Source organism: Crinia signifera, chromosome 19 (assembly GCF_055691185.1).
Source record: "Crinia signifera chromosome 19, ASM5569118v1, whole genome shotgun sequence".
Taxonomy (NCBI): domain Eukaryota; kingdom Metazoa; phylum Chordata; class Amphibia; order Anura; family Myobatrachidae; genus Crinia; species Crinia signifera.
Genome location: NC_139226.1, coordinates 14,887,673 through 14,901,918, shown reverse-complemented (window position 1 = coordinate 14,901,918; position 14,246 = coordinate 14,887,673). Strand labels below are relative to the sequence as shown.

The 14,246-nt window shown below is 44.5% G+C and overlaps 1 protein-coding gene across 1 annotated transcript; it reads right to left on the bottom strand.

Moving 5' to 3' along the window:
- Nucleotides 1-4,835: 4,835 nt before the first annotated feature.
- On the bottom strand, nt 4,836-11,377 carry LOC146042158 (G protein-activated inward rectifier potassium channel 4-like). Its single transcript, XM_083162080.1, has 2 exons — nt 10,388-11,377; nt 4,836-6,759 (listed from the first exon to the last, which is right to left on the bottom strand). Exons 1-2 carry the CDS (start codon nt 11,304-11,306, stop codon nt 6,434-6,436), a joined length of 1,245 nt encoding a protein of 414 aa, XP_083018206.1. The 5' UTR covers nt 11,307-11,377; the 3' UTR covers nt 4,836-6,433.
- Nucleotides 11,378-14,246: the final 2,869 nt, after the last annotated feature.

The following is a 14,246-nucleotide window of genomic DNA, read 5'->3' as shown; positions in this document are numbered from 1 at the left end:
TGGAGAAAAGCCGACTTTTAACGCCACCCCAGAACTCAGATCAATACAAATTAGACCTACACACCTTAAATACTTAGGGATACAAGTACCAAACAAACCAGATCTTCTCTACGCACTTAACTTCACCCCTGCAATCACCAAACTCAAACACTCAGTAGAGGCTTGGCAGGATTTACCTCTCTCATTGTTGGGCCGAATAGAAATTGTTAAAGCTATTTTATTCCCTAGAATTACATATCTAATGCAACTACTCCCAATCAAACTTACTTCAAAAGATATAAATACCATAATGGCAATATGCACAAAATTCATATGGCAGGGAAGAAAACCAAGGATCTCTAGGCCCAAACTCCAGATGCCCAAGACGGAGGGGGGCATGGGTTTCCCCAACTTAAATCTCTACAGCCGAGCCTTAATGACTAGATATGCCATGGATTGGCTGCTGGAGTCAAGCAACTTCACACTTTATGACCTAGATTGTGCCATATTCTACCCCTACTCACCGGGAGCATTGCTACATACCCCAAAGAATAAGATCCCAAAACATATTATGTCGCATCTTCTATTCAGAGACACTTATGAAGCATGGGGATACACTTGTAAAATCTTCCAATGCTCCCCCATACATACGGACTGGCTGCCAATTTGGGGAAACCCACTATTCAAACCAGGCATGGATAACCCAGGGTTTCAACCCATTTTCAAGAAAGGTTTAAGACTCACGGCTCAGGTATTTGACCCGGGAGGAAAAGTGATGCCCTTTGATCAGCTACAATCCAAGTATGGTCTGACCCCTAGTAACCTATTCCCAGTGATGCAGCTTCTGCACTATATCTCCTCCCTTCCTCCAAAAGACACCACCTTTCCAAAAGACTCCCGACTTAGCTCTATTGTAGGCAAATTTGGGAACCAGAAATTTAAGACCAAATTACTATACAAAGAATATTTAAAAAACACCTCACCTAAATTAAAAAAGGAGACTCAGGAACAATGGCTCAGAGATATACCAACTCTGACAGATGATAATATTTTATTTAAATATTTTGACAGAACAATGCGTATTATTAAGTCAGCAGCATTGCAGGAAACACATCTAAAAACAATATATCGGGCATATATATCACAGGCTCAGAGACGACATTTCGATGTGGAGGAATCAGGGAGGTGCCTGAAATGCGGAGCTTCTTCCGCTACTCTCATGCACAATCTGTGGACCTGTGGATATATAAAGAAATATTGGAATAAGATACTGAACTATATTTATGAAACTATAGGCCTGAGAGTTCCGATTCATCCTTACCCGCTTTTGTTTGCCAATTTTGATATATGGAATCTAGATGCTCGAACTTCCGGGCATATCCCCTTCCTCACCATATTGGTAACAATGGCAAGAAAGCAGATAATGAGGAACTGGGTGTCTAAAAACGCACCATCCCTCACGGAATTGATTAACGCATTACAACGTACTATGAGTTATGATAAATTTGATGTACAGGTACACTCTGCCAGATACACCAGCTTTGAAGCACGTTGGGGCCCCCTGATATCAGAAGAAGAAGATGCCCACTCCTAAAACTAAAGATCTTGAGTTATAACAAGTAGCTACATATATGCACACATAAAGCAGAGACAGACAAAGCTGCCAGTTAGACTCCCAAAATGACCTTTGACACCCTAGCTCACATTGGCTCTGGTGCAGGCATCAGAGAACAAAGTATGAACGACTCAAGGACGGACACCCCCCCCCCTCCTCCCCTACCTACTCTTCCCTGATCTTTCCACCCTCCCACCCCCAAATTGGTTTACTTTGGTTTATGTTTTATGGTTATCGCCGGATTGTTTAACATTCCAAACGTATATATGCTTAGCAATAGCAAAGCCAGATCCACCCTGACATTCTCAGGGAAAGATAAGTAGAAACATCGGACCGGGATAATATACCCCCCCAGATTACAAGGGATCTGAAGATTATATGGCATTGTATACCCCGAATGTACGTTCTTTTTACTTGTTGGTTTTTCTATCTCTTGTTAAACCTTTAAATATGTGAAATGTAACCACTGAAATCTTGAAACATGTGACAAATCGGATGTTTAACCATCTCACTTTGTAATATATGGAAAAATCTAATAAATATATTGTTAAAAAAAAAAAAAAAGAAAGGATCAAATTATACTTACGATAATTCCGTTTCTTCCGATCTACTCCACGGCAGCCTAGATTTCCCTCCCTGTAATTATCCTTTATATAGGAGACACTCATAAGACTTCAGGAGGAAGAGGAAGGGAAGGATGTATACCCAGAGTGGGCAGAGGTAAAGTCTTCCTGTCTAAACCTGGGAGAAGAGGGAATAACCCCGAGTAATGGCTGCCATGGAGTGGATCGGAAGACACGGAATTATCGTAAGTATAACTTGATCCTATCCATTGCTTCCAATCATGCAACTTGCATTCATGGTTCTAGTTCCGTTCTGCACTTTCACAAACTTATTATATTTTATTTCCTCAATTCACTTGTGAGAGCTTCCCCTCATTGGCCACACCTGTAATAACAACACATCACATTGTCTATTATATACTAAATTTTATTTTGATCAACTCCTGGACACAAACATATATAGGATGGACAAGTTATATGCGCTTAGCAATATTATTTATTTATATTCACAGTGTAGTATATATGAAATAGAATGGCTGGTGAAAGGAGGTGGACCGCTATGAGAGATAATGGAAAACGTTTCCTACTTCATTCCCTTTGTGAAGGTTTCCATAGACCCTGTAGGAGCTCTGCTGCCATCTTGTGTTGAAATAGAAATTTGCACCCACAAACTTGGTTATACTCTGTTACTGCGGTTATGCAAAAACCTTGATTTGCAAATCATCACTAAGCTCAGGGCCGTCTTAAAGGCATTGTGGGCCCTAGCCACAGCAATGCACTGGGGCCCCTACTTCAGTTTAAAAAAATCATTACTTCCTGTGGTGCATCTCCACCTTCTATCAGTCATCCAGCAATTAGCAGCTGACAGCCAGTAAGAGAATGTTTCCCTCTGATTTGTTGGGCCTTAGGGCAGCTGGCCAGTAAGCCCATGCATTAAGATGGCTAATGCAGTATATCTTATACAGGGGAAGTGAAGGTGTTGGTTCAGCGGTTCCTATAACAGTCTCGTTATAGTCATATGCTGATTCCCAATATATATTATCGTCTTGCCATAATATAACTTTGCCAGGCAGCAAGCGCCTCATATTCTGAGTTGTACTCAATGACAATGTCGGATGGAGTAGAGCAATGATTTTCATCTGTGCATGCTTCTGAGTCTCACTGCGCATGCATCCTGCATGTTAGGTAGCAGAAATGTATGGGGAGTTCCTAGATGGGACTGGTCAGGGTGGTGGCTAATCAGATGCACAGACATATAGTGGCTAATTAAGATACCGATGTTCCTTAGCTTTTGTATGGCCACCATCTCCGCAAGCTTCCAAGTGGCATCAGGGAGTCATTCACTGACAGTCCAATGCCCAGTGGGATAGCAATACCCCTGCAGACCAGGTGGTAGCTTTTGGGTGCTGGGGCCTGTTTTATGCAGGTTTCATGCAGTCTGACTGTACATATGGAATCTGCTGGAAAAAGGCCCTCCAAAAATGGCCGCCACCTAGGAGGAGACAAATGCCAGAGATTCTACTTGACCTCTAGGGAAGTTTAGCTCATATAGAATTACCCGAAAGTGCCAGATTTCGGGAATGCATCACTCTGGTATGAATGAATCCTATTGCAATGAGCATGTAACCTCTGGCAATGGGCATGTATATAAAATGATTATGAATGTATGGAGGGGGGGGGGAGAAACCTTTTAGCAGGGGGGGCACAAAATTTCCACTTACACCCCTGATGGTGACACACTGCATCCTGTGTCACAAGACTCATTCTATGGCACAGGATGCAGTACTCCATCAGACTGTCAGCGAATGACTGATGACGTTTGGGGGCTTGGAAGCTTGCGGTGACGCGGCATACCCCGACCGAGAAACTGACCCTGCCATAGGGCTGGGGAAAGTTTTGATGGTGGTGTTTCAATGTCTACGGACACTGCCAGTGGGAATCACAAGCCTTGTACATTTGGACACCAGGGAAGGACTTTGTAGCGGCATTAACATGACCTCGCAGACACAAGACACAAGACCGACAAAGGCGGAATGTGTCAGAATCAGGATCATCTAAGGAAAGTGTCAATCGGTATTAAGGGTGATATGTTGCTGGTTGTACGGAGATGTCGGCTTTGTGCTTTTGGAGTAGGATGACTTTTGGTGATTCCAAGGAGCAACCTGGGGGGGGGGGGGGGGGGTTGAGCCTTAATTACAAGTGTTATGTGTTTTGTGATGCATTACTTTTATGACTAAGGTCATAAGTAGATAGGTAAAAAAAATAATTTAAAACGTATCTAAGAACAGACAATAAAACACTTTCCATGATTCGCTCAATACATTTTTTCATGCAACTAGTGAGATCCCGGAAAAGTGTCCCCCCCCCCCCTTATTTATTCAGCTGGTGATGGTATTATTAGGACTGATGCTGGTGTGTTATAATGAAGCACAAATACATATAGCTTTCTTTTATTACTATGGAAGCCACTTATTAGGTTCTTCTGCGTACCTGGGATGTGGTTAGGATCCCCACAGTCAGAATACCAACAAGGTAATCCAGATGGTTAACTAAGGGGGTTAGACTTCAGGAGGGATTAGTTAAGGTTAGACTGCAGGTGGTGGTGGTGGTTGTGTGTGTGTGTGTGTTCGGGGGGGTTTGGCATAGGCACTGGTTAGCTGTGTGTGTGTGTGTGTTCGGGGGAGTTAGGCATAGGCACTGGTTAGCTGTGTGTGTGTGTGTGTGTGTGGGGGTTGAAGTACGACACTGGTTAGGGTTAGTCTGAAGGAGGAGGGATAGGCACTGGTTAGGCTGCGTGTGGTGTGTGGTTAGGGATAAACACTGGTTAACAGCGGAGGGGAGGTTAGGGTTAGGCTGAAAGAGAAGGTTAGGTTTAGGCTACAGGGGAGGGAGTGATGGGCATTGGATTGGTTAGGCTGCAGAGAGAGGGGTTAGGCACTAGGGGGAGGATAAGGGTTAAACTGCAAGAGTGGACAGTTAAGGTTAGGCTGTGAAATGGGTGGTTTATGGTTTGGGGTAGGGTTTAAATATTTTCCAGAATCCATCAGAATTTTGACTGTCAGGATGCCGCTGTCGGAATCCTGACCACCAGGGCACAGATTGCTGGGATTTTGTACCCGAATGCCCCCCCCCCTCCCCCCATTGCCAACACCAGCATATTCAATGATGTCCCGCTCTGGGGGGTGAATACAGATCTAGGCCAGCTGTGTGCCTTGTGTAGGATCCCTAGGTGTGTGAAGCAGCGCTGTGCGCAGGCAGCGGGGTGGAGTAAGGGCAATCCTGATGAAGGGTGGAGTAGACACAAGAGCGTGCCTCATTCTGCAGGTCATCATCATGGGGATGGACGGACAGAGGGGTGCATTGTCCTGCCCGGCTCCACGTCTTCTAGGAGCGGATTGGTTGGTGCACCATCTAATCTCCTAGGAGCTGATTGGTTGGAGCACCATTAAGATTAGTAACAAACAAAAAAATACATAGAATATCACTTGTTGTTAAATTTGTCCTTAGGGGTATATTTACTAAAAGGTGGGTTTTTAAAAGTGGAGTTGTTGCCCCAGTAACCAATCAAATTCTAGCTATTATCTTGTTGAAACTGCTAGATAGATAAGTACAATCTGATTGGTTGCTCCAATTCTAAAAACCAGCACTTTAGTAAAGTATACTACTTCTTAGATTGGTAACTGGTGTTGCCAGGTGGGAGTCAGGCAAATCTCCTCTCAGTCCGCACACTTCTGTGAACCACCATATATATTGCATTGACATCTCTTCTCAGCCCAGTTGGAGAACAGTAACATATAATGATATAATAGCCATGAAGAATATGCACAGTTTGCAAATAAAGCACATAACAGTGACGGGTAGTGTCCCTATAACAGTGATGTGGATGTCCCAGGTGACACGAGGAGTCCTCTGAAACAGTAGAATAGATTTGAGGCACCTGGATGGCACGTTCTAGCTCCTCATAGTCCACGTTCTGCCTACACAAACTCAAGGCAGCCATTTTGTGCAATTAACTTATATTCAGCCAATCAATGAACTAGAATCTGGTGACATCATCGAGTCACGAGCTACAGAAGTCCCGTGTATCTTGGCACCGTCTACATATGGCTGTTTCCCCTGTGCTTAGAAGTTTAATGAGTTGGTTTCACCAATGTCATCTTCATGGCCCACGAAGATACCAGTCACGTCAGCGGAGATACCAGAGGCAGCAGCCGTATATTGCTGGCAAATATGTCATGTACTTCTTATACAAATCTGCCGTAAAATTATTTTTTTTTCACTCACAACCATCCATCAGTATTTTACTTATGTCCCCATTGGAAAGTACAGGTGCATCCTCTATCTCTGAGCCATCCTGAAGGTCACTGTCCACCGTCTGATTGCCCTTGCTGTTGGCAGATATGAGTTGCAAGGCCTCATCCTTGTCGTTGAGTTCAGCCAGCTCTTTGGCGCTGCATGTAGGGGTTGGCGTCTCGTCAGTGTTGTGAAATGTATCATAGTCTACTTCATAGAAGCCTTCTTCCAGAGTGAGGACAGGCATGAATCGGTGGCCCCAGAGGACCTCTCTCTCCACGTAGGAACTTCGAGCTTGACACGTCATGCCTGCAAAAAAAGAAATAGAGAAAGCTGGTTAATGTCTACTCTTAAATCTACCATTAACCTTTGGCGGGATGTAGCGGAGAGTTGGATATCTGAAATATCCAAAATAAGTGCCACCATCACTCGCATCAGCACAAAGTGCAGATGTTCTGTCTGGCTGTAGCTTCCAATGTGGATGAAGAAGCTTTGTCTCAGTAACCAGGGCTGGACTGGCCATCTGGCACTTCTGGCAAATGCCAGAAGGAGCAATGGTGTTATGGGCTGGACCAGTCGCACAGAGAGACCAGGGCTGGCCAAGCCGCTTCACATTCTGGGCCACCTGTCATACAGTGATATGGGGGTGTCCCGGTGCCGCAGGGCTGCGGTGTTGCAACAGATTCCATGGAATCTGCTAAAATGGCTCAATAGAAATGGCCGCTGCCTTGTTGGAGACAGACGCTAGAAGTAATACTGGACCTCAGGGGAGCGCAGTGCGTACAGTGTTACCTGGAAGTGCTGGATTTCGGGAGTGCAGGTGCACTGTGAGCTTGAAACATCCTGTTAAGGAGCATTTAACCCCTGTGTTAACAAGCATGTAAACCCTCTGTGGACGAGCATGTTACCCCCCTGGCAATGAGCATAAACCCCGGGTAACAAGCATGTAACCTCATGACAATGAGAATGAAACCCCTGTCAATGAACATGAAACCATTGGCAACCGCCATCTAATATCCTGGCAACAAGCATGTTACGCCCTGGCAACAAGTGTGAAACCCAGCAAATGGCAAAAAAACCTCTGGCAATGAGCAAGAAACCCTTGGCAATGAGCATTTAGGTTAAAAAAAAAATATATATAATGTATTGAAAGTGCTATAAACTGTTCCTGTATCAGGCCTACTGTTCTCAGAAATGTCTTTATTTGCTTGATTTGTGATGCAGTCTGTTAACTTGTAGCTGTTATAGTATACATTGTCTATATTGTGTATTCATCTCTTTAAATCTGCTAATGTGCACTGTCAATGCCATGTGTACTGTGCCGCAGACACAGATGATAATAATTTGAGTAATAAATATCAGAATCCACTTAGGGATGCAGTTCCTACTGTATACACCAGAGGTCAGTGTTGATTTGGAAACCAGGCTTCTACTGTAATCTTCCAGCATACTCCAATTTTTAACCAAATAGTTACCCGACCATTCATGGAAAGTAGGAAATTATGGGTTTAATTAGTACTATAATTTTTTGATGGGGGGGGGTCTGCATCGCGTCTGTATTTAATGCTTCAAAATATGGGTTCATAATATTCTGATCTCAGAAATATGGATAAAGAATCAATGTTAAGGAGATGTATTAAAGCCGTGGAGAGGTATAAAGTGAAGCACAGAAGGGTAAGTAATGACCAAGGGGTTTATGTTATTTGTGTAATAAAGGCATATAGGAGACGACTCATAGATCCGGGAGTCGCTATTTCGGATTCTGACTACAGTATACTTTATATGTAAAATGACATGCAGCATGCCTATATTCTGTATGGAATTGCAACTGTATCTGTTCTGCTACAGTGTTTCCCCACCAAACAATGTAATACTATTTGGTATGCACATACCAAACAGTGTTGCACTGTTTCGTTGGGAAACACTGTAGCAAAACATATTATATGCAGACACAATTTTTTTCCTCTTATTCAGAGTATTACCCAAAATTGAAAAGACAAAAAAGGGGGATACAATAGTGTGATATTATTTTTCACAACAGATTATCTCTAAAATAGAAATAATAATTTGGGGTATTGAGACCCGTACCCTTTATGTTGGTCTACTATAAATAGCAGACATAAATCGCTTATACAGGAGCGGTATCGTCACCGGTCGGTCATCAATACATCCAGATGGATTCGAGTAAAATTGTCTACAGGATTGTCTTTATCAAGGCATGTGTACATACACACCCTATTCCCCTATTTATACCCCAAATGGGGATAACCTATTTTCAGACACGGAGTATCTAACATCGATGTTAGATAATCCGTGTTTGGAAAAAGGTTATCCCCATTTGGGGTATAAATAGGGGAATAGGGTGTGTATCTACACATGCCTTGATAAAAAAAACATTTGGGTTTTGAAACGCGTTGGAGTGGAGAGAAGGTGGACAACACTGGACTCTGACTGGACAAAGGCTCCGGGGACGCCTGGGATATAAAATCTTTGCCTTATTTGCCTGTAGACATTTCGATCCATCTGGATGTATTGATGACCGACCGGTGACGTTACCGCTCTTTATGTCTGCTTTTTATAGTAGACAAACATAAAGGGTACAGGTCTCAATACCCCAAATTATTATTTCTATTTTAGAGATAATCTGTTGTGAAAAATAATATCACACTATTGTATCCCCCTTTTTTTGTCTTTTCATTTTTGGGTAATACTCTGAATAAGAGGAAAAAAATTGCGAAAAATACTCCCATCAGCGCCCAGGATTAAGTTGGTATTGTTTCTTGTATTTGTGTATATTGTGTATGGAAGGTGATTTATACGTTATCAACGATATTCCAGGCTGCAGATAGCGCAAGGGTTATTTCTCAGAGAAACTTGCTTTTTGGTATATGCAGATACAGTCACAATTACATTTGATTATACTTCTGATTAGCATTCATTGTGCAAAAGATGCATTTAATAGGGAAAAAAATCCCAGATCAATGGCATGAGGTATTTTGACAGAAAAAGGATATTTAGCATTTTTAAGCATCTACACCAGTGGTTCCCAACTAACCCTGGTCTTCAAGTACCCCCAACAGTGCATGTTTTCCAGGTTTAAAAGATCCACAGGTGGAGCTAATTATGTCACCTGTGATTCTGTGTGGAGACCTGGAAAACGTGCACTGTTGGGGGTACTTAAGGACGAGACTTGGGAACCAATGCGCTACACCCAACAAACCAGCTCTAATTATGTCTGACTTTATACAGCTGTTTTATGTTTAACTTTCAACCTTTGCTCCCATTACATTGGCCAAGTTGTATGTGTTACATGGACAAACCATCTGGATCCAACATTTTAGCGGCCGAAAGCTTCTGAGTTTTAATGAACTTGGACGCTATTCTATTGGCCAACTTTCCAAAATGTCTGATATTTGTTTAAAGGATACATGGAAATTACACATATGAGCTCAGCAGGAGGCGTCAGGAGTACACAGAAGCCTCTTGCACAGATGTACTGGCCCATAACATGTGTAACAGTGCAGGTGTGATAGCGGCAGATCAGATAATAGTGGTGTGTTAGAGATGCCATAATGAGCACAATAGGGGCTAGCAGCATAGACTCTCGCACTGAGGCATGATTTCATCGGATGTCTCAATCCTTCGAGGCTTGAGTCTGATTAGGTCTGGAAGGGAAGACAATGGGCAGGAAGGGCCCTGGGAGCCATTGCATAGTTTGGAGAGAGAGCGGTGGAAATTTGAGGGGAAGGGGGGCACAGATCAGAGCGAGTCACATGAGGGCAAATGGGATAAAGTTTTGAGATGAGGGTGAAAGGCAAGGCTCCATTTGTGTACTAAGTATATACAGTATTTCCAAGATGGACTGAGTTGACCGAAGAACCACCACTGGCTGGAGCGTTCAGTCTATTAGACAAATTGGTTGCATATTCTATCTCACCTGTGGCTTCCACCATGCCTTCCAAGATGACCACAATCTCAAACTCTTCTTTTCCCAGTTGATCCCTGGACATTTCCCAGAATGGACTCTGCTCGCTGAACTCGTGGCAGATGATGAGAGGGGAGACGAGGAAGAGGCGATCATCCCCGGTATCAAAGCCCACATTGAGGTCTGTCTGATTGAGAGGGATAAACTCTCCTTCCTTGGTTTGTTTAGACTTGATCAGCTTGGCTCTGATAGAGGCTTCGACAATGTGGGAATTTCTCAGGTCTCCCACCCGGAACATCAGACACAGCTTCCCGTCCCTCACAGAGATAACGGCCATATTAGAGAACATGAGGGTCTCTGCCCGCTTCTTTGGCTGAGAGATCTTCACAAACATGCAGCCCACCATGAAAGCATTGACTATGGAGCCCAGAATGGCTTGGACCAGCAGGAGAACAATTCCCTCTGGACACTTGTCCGTGATGACCCTGTACCCATACCCTATGGTGGTCTCGGTCTCAATAGAGAAGAGGAACGCAGATACAAAACCGTTCAACTTGTCAACACAAGGCGTCCATGTTGAGTCCTCAATGTGGTCCAGGTCTCCACGGATGTAGGCAATGAGCCACCAAATAAATCCAAAGAAAATCCATGTAGTGGTATAGACCATAGTAAACACCAGCAGGTTAAACCTCCATTTGAGGTCCACCAAGGTGGTGAATATGTCTGTCAGATACCTGTATGTTTCCCGGACATTCCCATGGTGAACGTTACATTTCCCGTCCTTCTCCACATATCTCTGCCGCCGCTTTTTTTGCGGTTCTGCTGTCACCATGGTACGATTTGTAACCACAACGGACGTGTTTTGTGCATGTTTTGGCATCTTGGCCCCTCTACCTTCAATGTCCTTGTCCATGTACTTGCAGGAGTTCATCTTGAATTTGAAGTGAGTGGTGCTCAGTCATTCCTGCCCTGTAAGACACAAATGTGTTATAACTATTATTTAAAAAAAGATTCAAACAAGAGCTTCTAGAAGATATGTTTCAAGCCTTGGAGTAAAGTGGAGAGAGATAAAGTACCGGTGAAATTAGCTACTTACTGTCATATTTCCTTCATGACCTGTTAAAAAACAGCTAAAAGCTGATTGGCTAGTACTTAATTTCTCTCCACGACTTGATACATAACTCCCTGTTCTATCTGCCGCAGCAAAGTGCAGAGCCGGTAGTCATTAAATGTAAAACAAAAATACATTTAATTGGTCTAGGGAATTATTATATTTCAACATGATTTGCACTTAATTTGAGAAAACGTTTTGTTCCAATAAATGAGGAACCGTTCATTGTGTTTTGGAATATTTCAGAAAATGTAATTAATCCGACAGACTAGTAAAATAACATAGGTATTGTACAATAATAACAAAATTGTACTCCAAAGCTTTGGTGACTTTCCCAGCTTTGTCCACATACAACTATACTCAATTTGCACCAAACAGCCACGTGTGACGTGCCACGGACATCGCAACCTGGCCACACCAGGCGTGCAGCCAGTGGCTTTTTCACCAAATATGTTTGTTATTCGGATGCGTTTGCGTATGCAATTGTGAATGAGTCCCAGTCGCTCCGGTCTCTTCATTTTTGGATGGCAGCTTCTTTTTCTGATATCAGCAGTTGCGTTGCAGACAAAACCGCCCCCGCAGCTGCATTAGCTTCCATCACTGGCCCTTTGTGGGCGATTACTATGAAATAAAATACATATATAGTAGGGGCCTGGGAGCCCTGCTTCCTCTTGGGGCAATGGTGTACTTTCTACAGTGCATTGTCATTATTGATCTGGCACATTACCATGCATACACAATAACAGTATTTACTATGTATACCCTCTAATGGTAAATAAAAACCATGGCCCAGCTAGCCACACCCCTCTGGAGATTAGCCAAGGTCCCTATCACTGCAGTACCGGATATTTTTGTGACCGTTTTGTATACATTGAATACCACAGGAATTGGGAGCACAGATAATTAGAATTTGGTTGCGAGGAACGTAATTTTTTAGTTTTTTGCAGGTAAAATCTTGTCTTCAGCCGGCTGAGTATTCCTTAAGACTACACAGACTCTGGGGGAGATTCTCTAAGCTAAAAATGCGGTAAAAACCCCGTTAACAGGGTTTTTACTGCATTTTGGGATGCTGTAAGCATCCCCCGCCGGGTTACCGCGGCGGGGGGCATCGCCAGAAAAATCTGTCGATGCCCCATAGAAGGCAATGGGCTTCTATCGCAACCCTCTGCCGCCCCGCGCCGCCCCCCCGCCGCCCCCCCGCCGCCCCGCATCGACCCCTCCCCCCTCACCTGTGTCCGGGCAGCACAGCGCAGTGCTGCCCGGACCTGTGACCTCCTCCCTGCACTGATCCTCTTCCGGGTGCAGGGAGGAGGAGAGCCCGGCGCAGCAGCAGCGCCGGGTGTGGGAGGGAGGGGGGAGCCGCCGGGACCTGCTGGGACCCGGCGACTCTCACCGCAAAGGACAGCTCTTAACGCAAGAGCTGTCCTTTGCCTTAATTATCGCATATGTTACAGCATATGCGATAATTAAATATGCGATGGGCGGCGAAGGGGGGCGGAGATTCTTAGAGAATCTCCCCCTTAGTCACTGAGGCTAGGAAATTCCCGTCAAAAGACAGAGTCCCTCTCCTCAGTTCTCCCACAAAATAGAGGCACCATGCATGGGCATAACTAAAGTGTGTGCAATGGGAGCCACTTTTACGGGGCCCAGCGGCCTAGCGGTCTGGACCCAGGTTAAAAAAAAATGCATTCTAATTCACAGATTTTCTTGCTAAGCAATTGGGCAGGATCCACTGCTCAGCCTGTACTGTGTGACATTTTCTGTGACAGGATTGTGTACTGGATGTTATAGTGGTCGGGGCACGGTACTGTGGCATAATATAAACTGGAGGCCAATGTAATGAGGTAAAGATGGAGCGCCTCCAAGCCAGCCTGACCAATCGCTAGATTCCCTGAGCTGGCGCAGGCTGGTGGACAAGCGCTCCATCTAACAGGGATGCACGTGTGATCCTGTCAGCACGGCGACAGGGATCGGTTTCCCTGCCCGTCTCCGCTTCAGGGAGACAGACGGGGATCGGGGAGAGCTGGGGGCAGCTGGGAGGGTCTACGGGGGGAGCTGCTGAGGGTGGCAGAGGGCTCTGACAGAACAGGGCACGTGAGCATCTCATGCGCGCGTGCCCCCTTTCATCGACTGGCGACGGATGGCGAATGGCTATTCTATCACCAGGAACAGCTCCAATGGGAGCTGCTCTGTCTTTATAATCTGCTCTGCTCATGTGGAGGGCACTATCATGTGGCATAATAACAACTATAACATGTGAAATCATATAGGGCAGCCCTACAATGTGACATCATGTAAACATGGGAACTACAGAGGTTCATACCATAAACTAGGGGAGTACTATGGGGCATAACAGTAACTAGGGAAGTACTATGGGGCATAACAGTAACTAGGGAAGTACTATGGGGCATAACAGTAACTAGGGCAGTACTATGGGGCATAACAGTAACTAGTGCAGTACTATGGGGCATAACAGTAACTAGGGCAGTACTATGGGGCATAACAGTAACTAGGGAAGTACTATGGGGCATAACAGTAACTAGGGAAGTACTATGGGGCATAACAGTAACTAGGGCACTACTATGGGGCATAACAGTAACTAGGGCACTACTATGGGGCATAACAGTAACTAGGGCACTACTATGGTACATAACAGTAACTAGGGCAGTACTATGGGGCATAACAGTAACTAGGGAAGTACTATGGGGCATAACAGTAACTAGGGCACTACTATGGGGCATTACAGTAACTAGGGCAGTA